General features: G+C 51.3%; 1 protein-coding gene across 1 annotated transcript in view; it reads left to right on the top strand.

Annotated features, from left to right (window-relative positions):
- LOC125941955 (uncharacterized) overlaps positions 1-13612 on the top strand; it is a 46572-nt gene extending 32960 nt beyond the window's left edge. The window contains exon 2 of the mRNA XM_049659837.1: positions 12919-13612. Coding sequence (XP_049515794.1) covers positions 12919-13254 — 336 coding nt within the window. The 3' untranslated portion in view covers positions 13255-13612. The remainder of the gene's footprint in view (positions 1-12918) is intronic.
- The last annotated feature ends 4540 nt before the right edge of the window (positions 13613-18152 follow it).

Genomic DNA, 18152 nt, shown 5'->3' with positions numbered 1-18152 from the left:
TACGACCAGCGCCAATGCGACGCACGATTTGCTCCAGGTACCCTCGTGCTTCCTTGGTCCCGTCGCGTGGAGCTTTCTGAAAAGCTGCTCTCTTGATACCGCGGCCTTCGGTAAATTACCGACGTCACGTGCGAGGTCAAAGCCGCTCGTCTTCTGACCCGTTCTACCGTGATGTCGTCCACACTTCGCGGCGCAAGGTTTACTAGCTGCAGAAATGGCAGTACTGTGTTGTCGTTGTCACATAGATTTGAGTGGGAAAGCTGGCTGATGTTGCAGCTTAAAACCACCCAGAGGTCGAAATTTATATGTGGTGTTGTAGTTGTGCATAAGTGTGCCACGAACACGTAGCCCCGAGAGGTTTTGGAAATGGTGCAGTAATAGCGGAGTTACACGCATTTGATGATCGGAACACGGCCCTCGCCCGTTTCGCTCTTTCCTTCGCTACGCTCCGCTCGTCGGCTGGTCTGTCCTCCTCGCCGAGTGCTGCTCTAAACATCATGCTCTAAAAGCGCCGACGACATTACGGTATGGACGGCCCGAGCCGGGTTCGATGCCTGGATGGAGGAAGCCTTGCAGCGGGCGGCAACAACCGTGGACGAATACGCCAAGTCGTGCGTACTGAGCTGCGCTCCCCAGAAATCGGAGCTGCTCATGATCCAACCGGGAAAACCAAAGAAGGAGCTGCCGCCGAACGTGATCATCACCATCGACGGAACGGCCATCAAGCCAACACAGGAGATTAGGATTCTCGGCCTACTGCTTCAAAGCGACGGGAAGGCACACGCCGCCGTCACAAATATCAAAACTACAACCGAACAGGTGCTCAGTATGCTTCAGAGGGTGTCTAACAGAAACCGAGGCCTTAAAGAGGACGATGCCATGCGCTTGGAACGCGCGTTCGTCGTGTCGCGGGTTACCTACTCCGCCCCGTATCTCCAGCTGACGAAGGCGAATAGGGACACTCTAAACACGATGCTTCGTAAGGCAACGAAGCAAGCACTGGGCATGCCCATATACTCGTCCACGCAAAGACTGCTACACATGAGCGCCCACAACACGGTGGAGGAGCTCATCGAAGCCCAACTCTCTAATCAGAGAATCCGGCTCAGTCACACGGAACACGGACGAGCCGTCCTACGCATGATAGGATGGCAGATCGAGCCAGTACCCCTCAAGGCGGCCCTTCCGGAAGACTGGAAGACGACCATTCACACCAAACCTCTTCCTCGGAACATGACGCCAGGCAAGGACGACGAGAGGCGCACCACGCGGGCTAAAGCCATGGCCCGGAAGCTGGAAGAGAACCCCATGGTCCTCTACGCGGACGCCTCGCTCCGAAAACACAGTGACCGAGCAGCGGTGGTGGTTACGTCAAAAGACACGCTGATCTTCAGCGCGTCCCTGAAGACAACAGACCCCGCAGTTACCGAAGAAGCGGCCCTCGCACTCGCACAGCCGAACGTGGACACCGTGGTCACCGACTGAAAGACAGCCTACGGAAGCTTCCGCAGGGGGGTAATCTCCTCCGCGGCCCGAGCCATTCTATCCAAGTGCAAGCCTCCGGGAAGAGCCATACAGCTCGTGTGTGTCCTGGCTCACTCGCAGGTAGCAGGCAACACCATCGCCGACTACCATGCCCGAGAAATGTCAATCCGGGCAGAGCACGAGCCGAAAGAGCTACCGCACCCGGTTACCAGCTTTCGGGAAATTACCCGGATGTGCCGAGAGGAAAGGTGCAAACTGCCAGAACCGCACCCCAAACTCACCAGGCAACAACAGACCATCCTGCGTCGAGCGCAGGCGGGATCGCTTGCGCATCGCGTACTGATGAACCGCATGTAGCCGCATGTACCCCGCGGAACATGATACGTTCTGTCCTTTTTGCGAAAGGGAAAAGGGCACCCTGCCGCACATCTCGGCCGAGTGCACAGAACTCAAGACCCTCCCCTTCCCGCCAACACCCCCAATCCCCAACCCCTTGAGCGATGGGAGACCTTGTTATCCAGCCCCGCCCTACCGATTCAGCTCGCACTGACGGACAGTGGCCAGGAGCTGCGGGGAACATATGGGTCCCGTAACTAGGGAACCTCTGGTGCCTGTGGGCACGACCAATATATTTTGGGCCCAATAAAAGTTTATTCATCATCATCTAAAAGCGAGGTGGCGATGACGTACGCGCTTTTCAAAACACTTTCGATTAAAGGGTGTTTCACATACTGCGACTGGAGCGAAAAAAATCAGTGCGGTCGCACGCGTCGCAATGCGATTTTTTGAGGGCTCAATTCACACGATTTCAACAATGCGTCTGATGCGACGTCAATGGTTCTTGCTCCCAGGTTTTGTCGCACACGCCGCATAATTCTCTTAATGTAATGAAAAAGGCGTGCACGTTATAAGATAATTGGCCTGTCTTTATTAGGACCAAATACGTGTGTTTTGTAATTTAAAACCGTTTTGAAGTTTGTTTTGGAGTGCGCAACGGTGGTTCCTATGCATGACGTACGTAAACAGCTGTTAGTAGCTGGTTGTTCAGCGCTGTGTGTTGTCTCATGTGCCTTCTATGTGTCGCTCTGCCTGAATAGGGTAAAACGTCCGCAATATATTCAAGGTTTATTGGTTTCTGCGTACGAGAAAGAAGTTATCCATCATAGAAGATACAACTTAAGGTTCATGGAGTATTCGAAAAGAAGTTGACTCTGTTTATTCAAGCCACGGAGTTAAATATGCTGTCGTAGAAAATTCACTACAATAGCCTGCACGCTTGGCATGTCAAATTTCATAAGCAAGTGAGGCAAGATAACCTTTCAAGATGCATAGGGAAGTTTACGCGTGTGGAAACCGACAGGAAAAGAATGCATCTAAACGGTCGCGCATTCAGCGCAACGTTGAACCTTCGGGTACTTTGCTGCCGTGTCATTTGTCCTTGCAGAGGTTGCAGTTATTTAAACTGCTCCGTAAGCGCGATTTTTGTGTGCTACTCAACAAATTGAAATTGTGACGACCCGAAAAGGCCATGTCGTCTCGTGGGGATCGAAGATCTCGTAGTATTGGGCTCTCGCATAGGTGTGTCTACAGCATACGAAGCAAAGGTGAAAATGCACTTCGTTTGCTACGTAGCACGTCAACGAACGCATAGAAATGGGAGAATGGAATCTGCGGCACAGGGTTTTTTTATTATCCCTTCGCGTACGTACTGGATTCAGCAATTCACCTCCACGTGCATCGCACTTGTTGAGCGAGATGCCATTTTCCAAAACAGACCGCGACATAGTACTCGGCGCAATTTCGACAGAAAATCGCAGCGAGCGCTGCGATGAACCGGTTGGTCGCAGCCGGAAATAGCAGAGTCGGCACTGCGACTGCGATTTTCGTCGCATGCGACGGAAATCGCACTTTCGCTGCGATGAAAATCGCATCATGTGAAACGGCCTTAAGGCACGTCCATGCTTGCGCCAAACATACCGACGGCGAACCAGCCTCCAGTGCCGTAGAAAATCTGCCGCGCGAGAAGTGCCTAAAGTAAACGGCAGTTCGACCGGCGCACCGCCCGCCGCACGACTGACGGGCCAATCGACGACCGAGAAGCTGCGCGCCTCCGCCGACGCAAACATTGGCTGCAGCGTCTGTTCCAAGGAAAATAATTTCCGCTAGATAAACTGAAGCGTAAATTGTACATTTTATGAAAAGACATATCCATTGTCAAAAATTTATCGCCAACGAGAGCTCCGATACTTGTCGAGTTCAGCTGTATAGTGCACGGCTACCGACGGCAGAAGACCGGCTCGGCTGTGCTCGCATCGCAGCCAACGGCTCCAATAATATCAGCGTGTTTTCTTCTGTGTAAAATTATTGCGAAGAGTGACAACAACGGTAAGAGAAAATTGCGGCTTGTGAGCGTCAGTGATTCATTCCGAAGCGCCGTCCGCTTTAGCTTTTGAAGTGAACCGGAGAAGGCCTAGCGACGATATCGGCGCCGTCGAGCGATCGGCGGTGGTGAGGCTGCCGGCGGTGCCAGAGTGACCACTCCTCGGTCGCTGATTGGCCACTTCGCTGTAAGGCTGCCGCACAAATGGGTCCCGGTCCCATCCTCTCTACGGCAAGGAAATCTGGCCGTTCGCGAGCAAAACCACTGTCGAAAGGCGGCCAGCGAATGGCAAACGGCGTGCGGCGAGTTACCGTGCCGGCAACGTGGACGGACTGGCCTCAGCCGCGACTTCGCGCTTCTCGGCTACCCGCTGTTCATGCTGCCGTGCCGGCCCGTGCTCAAGCGAAGCGTGCCGCTATGGACCCTGTGTAGCGCGCACGTCTAGAAAGGCCAACACTGTCGCACTCTGTTCGCGCAGCTAATGAGACCGTTAAGCACTACTGTGATGGAACGTGATCGATTTGGCTCTTATGTTGTGGGCTGTAATAACCGATTCGCAAGTGCGACAAGCGAGAAACACGACGAGGAACAGCAGGGAGCGTGCGTATCTGCTAGCAGACTAACCGGAAGTCGTAGGTTCTTGTTCGACCAATCGACATCGTCGCCCCTGGTGACATCACCAAGAACCCCAGGTGCACGGTGTAAAAAGGAAGGTGATCCGACGGCGGCGCGAGGCGCGGCCGTGACTCTACGCACGCTGCTGCCGCAAGGAGCAGCACCTGTTCTGGGGGCCACTTTTTCGCTCGCTTTGCTGGCGCTTTTATGGGCACGCGCGCCAGAAGTGCTTTATTTCGATGAATATATGTCATTCGCCTGCTTAAAATGACTCTACTTGGTTGGAGGAACGCCCCTTTATATTTCTGCCGACATTCCGATTGACTCCAACGTGGCGAGCAGCGGTAAGCGCAGCGCGCCGTCTGCTCGAGCAGACGACGCGTCTCTCTCGTGTTCGAAATGACGGTATTTTGACTGTAAGTGGCATGAAACTTTTTACCTGCTCAGGATTTGGCGTCTAAATAACTAACAATTGCATATCTTTGGGTATGGGTGTTTAAATGCTGCCGGAGGTCGTAAATTATCCACTGTTGTGCCGCTTCTCCAAGGCCTCCTGAACACGTGCTGCCCCTAGCGGCGGCGCTCACTTCCCGTCACACGAAGTGGCCGCTCTCTCGCCCCAGCGCGGGCGCGCCGTCGGAGCACCTATCTTCTTACACCGTGCCCAGGTGGTCAAAATTAATCCCGAGCCCTCCACTGCGGCGTGGCTCATAATCAGAACTGGTTTTGGCACGTATAACCCCAGAAAGAAGGTAGAAGAACCACATGCACCCTGGTGACGTCATGACGTCCACTGGGGATGCCGGAAAGGCCCGGAGAGGAGCACGACAGGGGCGTAGCCAGAAATTTTTTTCGGGGGGGGGGGTTCACCGGCCCGACCGGGGGGGGGGGGGGGGGGGCAAGCTTCTGGTTTCCTCTAGGTCACGTGATCGATAATAAATGTCGGTAGTTTCAGCACACTCTATACATGTATATCAAAGACATTCAGTAGACCAGTCTCGAAAACGCATCATTGAGACGACCCGCCCGATCGGAGAAGACATCGTTAATCGTTGATCTCCGTTAAGCGTAGATGGCGTCGTCCTCGTCGGGGCGAAGCGCGTTTCACAAGTCAAGGACGGCTATACGCGTGAAAATGCACGTGTGACCAGGCTATACCTACTCCCATAGAAATAGCGTGTTCGCTGCGTCTTTGCGCTAGAAAACTTAAATACGCGCAAAAACGCGTAATGCTCTTTTTTCTTTCGAAGCTTTCGTCGCCCTGCTCCCTCATACGACAGGGTTGCATTTCCTGCGGCAAGTGCATGGGCCGCTCTGTCTTCCGCTGTGTGCGAGCGTGCAGCCGTCATTTGCCTTTACGTCAACAGATTCAGAATTGTAAAGAATATTTCACCGCACAGCGTAGATATGGCATGTGTACGCATTTTAAGTAGTGCGTGCAACTCATTTCTGCTTCACTTACGCCGGTGCAAACAGGAAGCCGCCTTGTACCTCACAGAATCTCGACTGATTGGTGTACTAGTGATGCAGGAATGAATTCCGGTATTGTTCAGTGCATAGTGAACATAATCAATTTCTCAGGACGCGTGAACTCCGACGAGAACTGTCAGCACCTGCAACAAGAGTTCACTTACGCTGTACTGCGCACAGCAGTAATTCATGCTTGTCGGCTGTCTGTTTCGTGAATTCTGTTGCCAGTCGGTGGAATTCCACTGCTGTCATCAACCCCTTCGTGTGTACATTGCTGGTTTGGGATTCCACAACAAAACAGCAACTACCAGCCTTCCGTAATTGCTGGTTTGGAATTCAACCACACAACAGTAATTACCAGCCTTCCGTATAGGGGCCCAATCGCAAACAAGAGACGTTTCTCGCGCAGACTAAGCCTACGTTCACACTTGGGAAGCGGCAAGCGGGCGGAAGGGCCAAAGCGGCCGGAAAATTTTTTCCGCGCCTGTCCAAGTTGTTTACATTTGTTTTGCTAGCGCCGCGGCCGCCGCTGCCGTTTTCGTCCAGATCCATCTAGTCTGCGTACGTTTGTCGGCGTGGTGGCGCTCATTATCGCATTATGTCGAGCGGTATGTTCATTCTTTGACCCACGTACCGTCATCAAAAGTGATCATTTTACGCAACTTCGCGTGTCATCTGTGACCTTCGGTAAATTCCTCGTTGGCGTTCCGTAATTCTCCGCAGACGGGCGCGGTAGCGCTGAGTCACAGGTTGGTGCCTAGGCGTGAGAATATTTCTTTAATAGCTTTTATTTACAATTTGTAATAACATTTCATCATTTCGTATTGTCGGCGCCTCCAGGACACCAAAGGGGCAACGGGAACACCACAGCTAAAACCCGGGCTGGCCCTTGTGTTGGGGCTCGCCAAAGCCTGCGCGTCCTACGTGAGACCTACGCTCCCAATCTATCGTCGCGACGAGAATGAATGAAATGAATGAAAAACTTTATTTTTACAAAGGAGTTTTCCCGGCGTGGACTGAAGGCCACAGGGGCCCTCAGTCCAGGGCCCCTGTGGCCTTTGCCATCTTGCGAGGTCTGTCGATCAGCTTGAGCTGTTCTTCAGGCTTCGAGCAGGATAGCGCAGCCTCCCACTGCTCCGGTGTTGGTGTTTTGTGTACTGGCGCTACCTTTGGTTTTTGGCAAGCCCATGTAACGTGACGAGAAAGCACCCGGCGACTTCTGCAACATACCGTACACGTGCGAGGAGAATTATGGAGCGCCAACGAGGAATCTGCCTAACTAGTGTCTGCCGTGGAAGTGGAAGAAGAAATGGCTTTTATACTTCTACCTACTTGTTTTCTAGAAATGGACAATGAATAAACGGAAGACGCGGACACCTCGGAAACGGCGGTGGTGGGTTCGCCTGGCTTTGCAAAAGCGCGAGAAGTTGGGTCACGCCAAGGCTTCGTTGCCGCACCTCCGGTCGCGCGACGTTGAATACTATCGCGAGTATTGCCGACAGTACGTTTTAGTGCCACTCTTGTCGTAGAGCAAGGGCTGGTTCTTGATCGCGTCGATCAGCATTACAGCCTACACTTCTGGTGCCACGTTCAATTTTACGACCGGTTGTTTACATGCTAGTGTAGCTTGCAGTGAAGCAGAACGACTTTCCGCCGCGTTTCCGCTTCGCCATGGCGAAAAAATCGGCCCGAGACTGATTTGGCTCGCAGCCTGTTTTTCTGCCTGTTTTGCCGCCTAGGCGGGCGTATTTTTGCAAGATTTTGCCGCTTCCGACAGCTTCGAGACCAAGTGTGAACGTAGCCTAAGATCCTGCGCGAGCGCGGCCTAACCGGCACCTGAAGGGAAGCGGCGGAAATGTATACCGGAGATTTCGACCACCTGGGGTCTTTTACGTGCACCTAAATCTATGTAAACGGGCCTCGAGCGTTTTCGCCATCATCTAAAATGCGGCTGCCGCATTTGTTGCTTCATTTGTTGCACATTTGTTGCTTCAGAATGCGGCCGCCACATTCTCGCCCAAAACTTCACAGAGTGTCAAAGCCTTGACAAACACCGTGACAGTTTTTTACATATGCAGACATGATTCGCTGTAAATTACCAACCAAACGGAAGCGCCCAGGAATGAAATTGTGATAGTAGCACCGGTTTCATGAATTATGTCAGCGCGAAGCGACGAAAACAAAGGGCGGGTAAGTGGGGGGGGGTTGCGGAAAAAATTTCGGGGGGAGGGGGGGTTGAACCCCCCCAACCCCCCCCCCCCCCCCCTGGCTACGCCACTGGAGCACGACATTGTTTTAAATGCGAATGCATTTCTTAGTCGGGGCATTTCAGGCGTCTGTCGGTGTCCGCGCGCCGGCAGGTGTTATCTCTCCGCTCTCACTCCCTCTCTCATAGCAACAGCTGCGGGCGCGCGCGCTTATCCTCGCCCCTAGCAACCGGAGCAAGTGGTGCGGGCGCAGTAGCGGAGAGTGAGTGGAGAGGAGGAGCACGCTCTGGCGTGTGAGGGCGCTCGCATCGCGGTAACTCGGCGGAGCTCCCGCGTGTGTGGAGAGAGTGTAGGAGAGGGTAGGTGCAGTGCTTCGCCGCTCCTTCTCTCGCCGTTCGCTCTCTCTCCTCTCTGCGCCCCACTCTCCCGTTCGCTCGCTCGCACGTATATATAAATGGAGTGAAGCGCGCGCCTCACTCTCGACCGTTCGCTGGCTGGGCGCCTCTCAAGGCGATGGCAGAAGTCGGTGAAGGCGAATGTCTGACGGCAACGGTACCCCTAGCAAGAAGTGTAATACAATCCAACCCGAGCATTACACCTCTCGCTGGAGGTGGCGTCACTCACTACTTTGCTACTACTTTGCACTGCGGCGTTAATCTCGTTGCTAACGTGTATGGGAACCTCATATCGCATGCCGTTGCCACCTCGCCCGTTCGAGACACGTCTCCGTACGAAGACTTCTACACCCTTGCCTACACCGGAGACGGAGTCTTTGTGGGGACCGTGTACCTCGCGCCCAACCTCGCTCGTGACACCGTTGCCGCGCAAATGGACGCGGCTATGGAAAGTGTGTGTGTGCGCTCCAAAGTATCTGACCCCGTCGTCTTGGTTGGTGACTTTAACGTGGACGTGAGAAAGAAGAGCGGCGAGTGGTTGGTGGTGTACATGTGGACAAAGTACTCTATGCAGTGTGCCTCCGCCGAGTCCGACAAGTGTCCAACTACCATTCACGGAAGTTGCATTGATCTCGCCTTTACCCGAAACTGTGACGTGCGCATGCTTCTCAAAGACCCTTTGACTGTACACTTTAGCGACCACAAGGCTGTGATTATGGCCGTCAGGTACAATGACAACACATACAGGTGCTGATGAATGTGTAAATTAATGGTTACGGTACAAATCCTCGTCTCGTCATTAATTTACGCCAATAAAATTACTACGCCGTGTACTCTCGGCGCAAGAAATGCATTCGCATTTCCTCACGATTCCCTTCGGGGAGGTGGGGGCAATTTTTTTTTTAACAGGGGAGCTGTTTAAGCTCTTGGTTAGGCCGCGTAGTGCAAACAAAAAACTGCGCCTGGCGATGTCGTCATCGTGAGTTACCTAGCAACGCCTCACACAGCTGGTTCGAGGCTTTGATAGACGACGCACGTGACGTCATCGCTCGGCGAGGTTACCACCCTCTCCCAGGTTATCCTCGCCACAGCGCGAGGCGCCGCCGACGTATCCGGCATTCGTCGGTGTCGAGATGCCGGCGGATGTTGCTGGCGGGTCGACGCCGGCGTCGAGATGGAACATGCTGCATTTCGCGCCGGCCTCGTCACCCAGAATGAACCGCGTATCGTCGAGCACTGGTGGAGTGCTGCGCTTTCGCTGGCGTGGCGTTCTCGTGCCGAGTGCGCTCGCGCGTCAGCGCTACGTCAGACTATAAAGTGGCCTGCGCCGTCCCCGAGTATCGTCCCGATACTCGGGGTCGGCTAGTTTGGCTAAGAACCAGCCAAGCCAAACCAAGCTAAGCAAAGGAAAGCAAAGACAAAGCTGAGAACCAGCTAAGCCAATTAAACCAAGTTGAGCAAAGGAAAGCAATGTTAAAGCTAGGGAAGGGCCGCCAGCTTCGCTGTTTGCCCAGTCTTCGCACCACTTAGTGTGAAGCTGACAGCATTTATTAAATCTTGTGGCGCGCCCGCGGCGCGTAGCGCTGCCGCGTTTGGCATCGTTCACCGTGACGGCATTCTGAACTCGACGCACGTGTTTACTTGAAATGCTCAAAAAATATCAGAGGTAATTTAAGGGCCCTTAAAAAGGGCAACTCCGGCGATTTTTCGATGTCGGCGGATGTCGATGAAATTCGCCAGGTACGTTGCTCTGCACACTTCCGTCATGTCCCCAAAAAAGCACGAATTAATTAACTGCCTCAAACACCCTATATATATACGTTACCTCCTCATCATACACAGGCCATATTGTGTATGACGTCAGGAGTGTTCCACGCAGAGCATGCCGGGATCATGCAGACGACAGCGACGAGAGCGTGGAGGAGTCCGCGATCGTGAGCAATTAAGTGGCGGGACGGCCTCGCGGCCTCCCATCCCACCTCGGGCCTAACAGGCCCGGAACAACACCCCCTGCAGGCTCTGCAGCACACCAAGGCCTTCCATCTCGGCCTGATATGTGCCGCCACAGCCTGCCGGTTTTGCTTCGCCCAGCCATGGTGACTCCACCCTATCCTCCTTTCTCCCCCACTTACCCCTTCCCGTTGGCGCTGAGCCGTGCTCCCTCAAGGGCTGCACAAGATATCGTCAACCTTTCCCTTTCCACACGAACCACTTACTACTACTGAGCAATTAAGTGCTTGGCGTGAGAAGTTGCTGTCGCGAGAAGTTGCGTTCGCTGTGGACGCGGGCAATTAAGTGATGTGGGGCGGGGGGGGGGGGGGGGGGGGAGGGGGTAAGTGGTGTTGCGCTGTTGGCTGCATGAACTTCAGCCCTCGCCATCCGGACACAAAGTTTGAACCGATGCCAATCGCGTTCAGCCGAGGTTAAGCGTAGCACAGTCCCCGAGTTCGTGCGCCTACTGCTGGCAGACCTGAGCGACTGACCTGAAGCCAATTAAGACATCAGGAAGAAGAAAACTGCTTCTGTAGTCCAGTTTTCAGCATACGGATTTGGAATAAACGTTTCTCATTTCGTACAGTGCGCACGCAAAAAGCTAGAAGCGTCGACACGACGCCCTATCAATATTCGTATGTTGCCGTTCTCGAAGGCAGCAGGTCGCACTCGCCAGCGCTTCCCTAAATTAAATGTGACTACGTACATGGGTGCATTTTTACGTAATAATTGTTGTGGTGACGCATTATTTAGCTTCCGAAGTGCACTATTTGCCTCGTATCCCAAATGGGCAGAGAGTGGAGACTGCTTTTATACCGTATAGCGTAAACAACCGCCTCGTTCAGCTGCCAACGGTGTCACATCGGCGTTTCCGCACGACAACTGTACGTTCTCTAAATTAACGATCATTCGCGCAAATTCCTCATCGGTGTATACTTACGAGACAAATTGTGTGCATGAAGAGAATACGAATAATGATATATAGGCAGCATAGCAACCATCCCGTACTACCGCCTCTCGCTCGCTGTTTGCGAATGTGTGTGGTCGATCATATCAGCGCGACTCGGAAGGATGAAATGGTGCTGACATGCACGAAATCTGCGTGTTTTGCTATGTTCCGACATTAAGTGATGTCACCGATGAGCGGCTAGCATTATATCTAAAGCGAACGTCGAGCGGTCGCTGTATACCTGCTGATGTAAAGAAAATGCACCAGGTCGGTGCTTTGGACTGTCAGCTGCGTTCTTGCGGGATACAAATGCGGAAAGTCGTGCTCCACATCTTACAGTGAGTATGCTAAGCGCTTTCCTGAGAAGGGGTAAGACACCTAAAATAGCCAGCAGCACGTATAAAAGCAGTGGTTAGGGCTACGCTTGGTCTTCATGTTGCAGCGTGATACGTTGCGCATGGGCGTTGGCTCTCGTGGTGGCGGGTCCAATGCGAACGGCGGTTCGTGGCTATTGAATTCGTTAGGATCATAGCTGTTACTGTTTGACAGATCCGAAGAGGTGGTCCAGCTTACAGTGTCACCCGAAGGTCAGGAACACTCCTGACGTCTCACGAAGAGGTTCTTTTGGCTGCTTGGTCAAATTTCGGTTTCGTTTTTGCGCTGTTTTGATTATTTAAAATTATTTTCAAAGTTGCGGAACAATTCTACTATCAGAAGCGTGACAGGGGGGTCTCGGGAACCTAAATATTTGATTACCTTGACATGATAAAAAAAAAAATCTCTGGAGTTGCCCTTTAAGGCGTAGTGACATATTTTCTATTTACTAGTATTATTTTTTTTTCTTTTGCATTAAATGAAGGTCCCTTCACTGTAGAAACAATAACGACAAGCCTCAGAGCGTCGTAAATAGTTAATAATGCCTGTGTAGGTTTCGTTTCTCAGGAGGATACTGTGTTGTGACGTCATGACACAGTGCCTGGTCACTTGCCAGCTGGAGATTGCGACGTTTTGACACTCGTTGCGACTAGCTCGTCGCCTCGAGTGCTGTTGATCGGTGGAAGGGCCGATGTAGCAGCATAGCGGACGACCGAGCGAGCCGAAGCGAGTGTCAAAGCGGCGCAATGTCCTGTGCTTGCGTGACCATAAGCTGCGTCATGACGTTACAACACAGTAGAAATGAAACCGACACTGGCTCTTGAAAAGATAAAATATTATTGCAGGCGCCATGATGCTTGTTAGTTTTTGAGGGGCGGTAGGTTTTTGTAGGTACCGCACATGCCTTTAAACCCCCCCCCCCCCAAAAAAAAAAAAAAAAAAGAGGGAGAGAAATCGAGAGAAGTCATGAAAATATCGCGAGTAATACCCCTTCCTAATCTATTTGAACAAACCTGCTTTGAACAAACGTGCATTCCTTCTTCCTTGCAGGGCATTTTTTTGTACTTCATACAGTACAGGCTCCCTTGGAGCCACGTGTTTTCGCGCATCGGCAAGCTCCGCCAATGGTTCCGACTCGAATCGGTGCTGGTAGTCGAGAGTTCGCTGGACGAGCTGTTCTTGGGCATGGCCCGAGCCGAAATGGCTGAGGACGCAGCCGTGGCCAAGCAGGCGGCGAAGGACGCGTCTTACGGAGACTTTGCCGGTGACCCGTGGGGCCGCGAGCCCAAGGAGCATTACAGGCCTCGGCAGAGAGTACGAGAAGCCCGCAAGGTGAAGCAGCGCACCACCCTCAAGCCCACGACGACCTATCAGAGCGGCTCTTGAGGGCGTCGTCCACTTGCACGGCCGTCGGGGGGAGATTTATCTTTGATGTGTCTGCTACTTTTCTTCCTGTTTAGACAATTGCACTTTCAGTTTGCCTACGTCACTGCATTTCAGTGTGTTGAACAATATTTGAAAATTGTGCAGCTCTAATTTTCCGTAAATTGGCCGTGCACACCTCACCGAACACTGCCATGCGCTGTTGGAAGAAGCAATCTCGTTCTGTTCAAGAAAGGGCAACGACAATTCTGCCATACCGCTGCAGCCAGGACCTTGTATGACTTTTTGCGTTTAATAGAAGTGAGAGGGAAAACGCTGCGTTTGGTCCAACGCCATATTTCAACAGCATGCACAATATTTTATAAAAGGCAGGATTGACTATAGTCTACCGATGGTTTGGGACTTGTGTCATATAGCCAATACGTTAATCTCAGGTATTATGCCACCTGCCTTTTGTTACTGTGACAAATATACTTCGCCCGTTGATCATGCAAAGTTTGAATTTTTGCAGAAGGAAATATTGACAAGAGCGAACGAAGGAACAGGCACGGAGTGACACATGATTGTGCAATTTGTTTCTTTGTTGGTCCTTGTCTATGCTGTACTGCATCTTTCCTTCGCCATACTGAAGAAGCTAGCTAACAAAAAATCGTATGAATTTGGCAATTTTCAAGGCTAATGAGTGTGGCACAAAGTCAACAAATTCTGCCAACGCTTTTCTTGTTGCCGTCTTGTGTGTGTAGGGATGCGCGCAGTTTACTGTGCGGCTGTAAAGTATTTTATGTCTGCCTCTGTGATCTGCAGTTTAAAAGTCCACCAGACCGATTCAGTTTATTCTGGTATTTTCTAGTGTAAACACCAACACGCTCTCGTGCTACCTGGTGTGCACACCAGAGTTGTCTGGTGTCACACCACAGTATTCTGATGCTACTTGATGTGCACATCACTGTGGTGTGGTGCTGTCTGGCGTGCATACCAGTGTGTTGTGGTGCGAGCAGCTTTTGCATACTAGACTAGTGCCTCGGGTTCTCCTGGGTTTCTTGGGCTTTATAAAGGCTCCTCCAAGTTTGGGTATGATTAAGGTTTTTAAATGCTATAAATTAGCTGCTCTCACAGTGTAAAATTATGAAAACAATTTATTTCCAAGCATTCCCCATTCCCGGGCATTATTTCCAGCACTTTAATAGGACAAATACACGGGCGACTTCGGGTTTCCAAAACTTGGCCTCAGGCTACGCGATGGTACGCTACGTACACAGAGATGACAACAACAGAGTTAGACCATGCTAGACGCTCGCAGAATGCCTTCTACTCGCACTCAAGACAAATGCGTGGGTGTAAAGCCTGTTTTCAGTCCTTTAGAAGACGGAATATTCAAATGACAAATTTCTGATATGCTCCTCGGCGTTATCTTTTGCGCGTTCTGCCGGCGCCAGCAACAGACTCCCATGTTATCACTCTTGGCAATCGCCCATCGCCTTTTCGACAAGCGGGAGTACCGAAAGAAGGTAATGTTATTGCAAGGCCACAAAAAAAAAAAAAAAAAAAAAAAAAAAAAAAAAAAAACGCCCCAAACTTGTCCCCCTAAGATTCATTACACGCCAAACTAACTTTGTCACCACGGCCGAGCTGCTTGTCGCTAACTGCGTCACAGCGCCCCGTGCGGCCAGCGTGCCTCAAAAGTACCCCAAAAAGTTACGAAATTACTTTTCAGTAACGTCTGGCGTCAGAGAAAGCGGCACAAAATTCTTCCAGTAAGATGCACTAAACTACGCACCACGGTCGAGTTGGTTCTCGCTAACTGCGTCACAGCGCCCTGTGCAGCCAGTGTGCCTCAAAAGTACCGAAATAAGTTACAATAATCCCCTAGGAAGCGTCGGAAACATGTCCCAGCGTGATTCATTAGCTCAAAATAATAGCGCCAGAACGGCCGAGCTGTTTTTAGCTAACTGCGTCATAAGTATCGGTCCCGTGCCGTAGTCAAATTTCGTCGGAGACTGTGAAACAAAATTTCTCACCTTGCCATAGTCCAATAGTGCAGTGGAGCCATGACCAAGTGCAGAAGGAACGCAAGAATACGCCGGGAGCCCAAGAAACCAGGCTACATTAAAAAAAATATCGCAGTTTCACTCGAAAGGCGACGCATCAATTGCGATAGCAAATTAGTACAGAGCTATACGGAGTAAGGATAGTAGTTTTGTCAGCTGTATAAACTTGGACACGCAGCAGCAACGCGCAGAACTGTTGTCGATGCCGTCGGCGTTTTGCCCGCGTTCGCACCGAACGAGCGCGGCGTTGATGATGATGATGATGATTTATTGGCATCCCCTTTGAAACGGGGCGGCGACAAATAGTCACCTAGCCTGCTTGATTTAATCAGGTATACTATACATGTTCTTTATCTTGCATTTTTGTATACCTATCATTATTTTTCTTTTTCAAAAATTTACCTTGTACCGCTGCCTATGATTTTAAGAGATCAGGTCGCATCCATCTTTTCCCAACTTTTTTTCCACCAGTACTCTAATCGTCTCTTGCTGATCTCTACGGCTGATCTGTTTATGTTTCCTTCCACTTTAAACCCAAGCGCTTCTGGGAGTTGCACGTTACCTACGGTTCTCGCTGGGTGGATCCCGTCACATTCCATTAGGATGTGCTGAGTGGTCTCTGGATCTTTACTGCAGCATACACATGTCTCATCTAATTCCGAATATTTGTTCCGATACGTTTTCGTCCTTAGGCAACCGGCTCGAGCCTCAAATAGCAAGGCACTGCCCTTTGTGTTATCGTACAGATTTTCCCTTCTAATTTCTTTCTTCTCATTCTTGTAAATCTCCATTGTCCTTTTCGTTTCCATTCTTTGCATCCAATTCACGGTCTCTATTTCTCTCACTTTCTTTCTGATGACCCCTGGTTGTCTATTTACAGTTTCGATTATCCTGTACTTGGTTGCCAACTTCCTTGACCTCTTCCTCCATTCTGTGTCCACGCTTTTCATGTAGAGATACTTGTGCACTTTAGCTGCCCATTTATTTTCATCCATGTTCCTGAGCCTTCTTGGTGACTGTTGCCGGCGCCTCTGGCGGCGGCGCGGTGGTTTTCGACGAGATCAGAACGGGACACTTGTCGAGCAGCGTCGGAAGTCTTTACCACCTTATCGCCTCGCAACGTTTTTATATAAATACGCATTTGGTGCCGCAGCTAAACGTCGCCTCCCCTCCCTCCCGTCCCCCCACGGCCTTTCGCGCGACGGAAGAGCTGAGAATGACAACAATTTGTTGATCTTGGTTTGTCAATTTATCAGGAACCGACGAGGTGTCCCTTGCTGTAGATGTCTGCTCTCACTCCGTAGGTGCATGTAGCCAAGCATCAGCTGCCGCGCTGTTCGAAGCTCCTTTATCCTTAGGGCTGACTGCACTTGGCCTGGGCGGGGGTGGTGATGTACGTGGCTCCCGTGGCACAGAGGCTTTGGAGGTTTTTGAACGGCGTCGGCAACGTGATATTCGTCGCCTTATTGATGCTGCCGCTTCTCAGTGAGACGAGTGGTTCCTAACCATTTTCTTCAAAACTGCCATTTCTTTCGAATCAAAAGGCATTCCTATGAGTATGCATCGTCAGGGCCGCTGCAGTTTGTGCACTTCAGCACACTGGCTTCGCACGTGTCAATGGTGTGGAGCCCTGTTCATCGAGAACACACGCTGGTGTTTTTGCACACACTACTCACATGGCCTAACTTGATGCACTTTCATCACTGCAGTGGTTTTGGTAGAAAGGGCAGAACTGCGTCTCGGAAGCGGCCCACCTATGTGTTGGGAGGGATTCGCCCTTAAGTATGATCTTTACACACCGTGACGTGCCGAGACGAAACGCGTTTGCGATGACGGTGTTTTCTGTAGCTGGCTTGAATAAAATGGACAGATCGGTGTTGGCGATGGTCTCGTCGACATCGTAAATTACGCCAGTACTGATATCTTTGCCCAGCGGAATATGAGGGCGGAATTTGATCCCGTGAAGTTCCGTGACCTTGCGCAAAGAATCCAAAGCAGCGGCATGTTCTACGTCAATCGCTAGGACATTCTTACGGGTGTTTACTCTAATGTCCTGGATTTCATTAGGAACCAGTGCCTCTAGATGAGAAGACACGGCTTGCCTGTTGAGGCATCTCAGGTTGTCCGTGGCGAGAACTGGCGTGAAAAGGATGGTGAGTACCTCGGTAAACCGTGATGACCTCATGGTGGACGCACTGGAATTTGATGATGTGCTGAAAAAGCTTCTCCTTGCTTTACGTCCGCTCCAGCTGTCGTCTCAAGATTCTTCACTGCTCTCGGTGCTGTTGCGCTTCCTCGAGGCAGCCGGCGAGTCCGGCGGACGCGCGTTAGAGTCCATCTCCATCGCAACTAAGCAGGAAACAGCAGTTCACCGGCAAAGTACAAGAAAATTCACAGAAAGATAAAGCTCGAACTAAGACGCGGCCTTCTGCGTAAACGCCAGAGGGATGAAGGAAAAATATGGACTTGGTATTTGCATGTAAAATGATGTAAGCCGTCCAGGATTAAATCTCAACATCAACAAAAACTATGAGAACGTAATAACAGTAGTCATCATTCTTGAAACCATGTCTTTGTAGTGCTTCAGAAACCAAGTCAAGTTTTTTCATGCTCTTGGCTTCGTCATATCGTGCGCTGCTCTCTCCAGACTCGCTTCATTAACCACAAATGTCATATTTCAGAACATTTTATTTCGAGCCATGCAAAGTTTCTACTATCGTAGGATGGCGTGCAAGATCGCGAGTCGCAAACAACGTATCGCCTTTTTATGAAGCCACGGCTGTAAGCCACGATGTTGCAACTACGGCGTTTCCGATGGAGCCGGAAGAGCGACATATCGTGCTTGGCGGACAT

The sequence above is a fragment of the Dermacentor silvarum genome, unplaced genomic scaffold (assembly GCF_013339745.2).
Source record: "Dermacentor silvarum isolate Dsil-2018 unplaced genomic scaffold, BIME_Dsil_1.4 Seq706, whole genome shotgun sequence".
Lineage (NCBI taxonomy): Eukaryota > Metazoa > Arthropoda > Arachnida > Ixodida > Ixodidae > Dermacentor > Dermacentor silvarum.
Note: the sequence above shows the minus strand (reverse complement) of the source record. Positions and strands in the feature narration are given on the sequence as shown.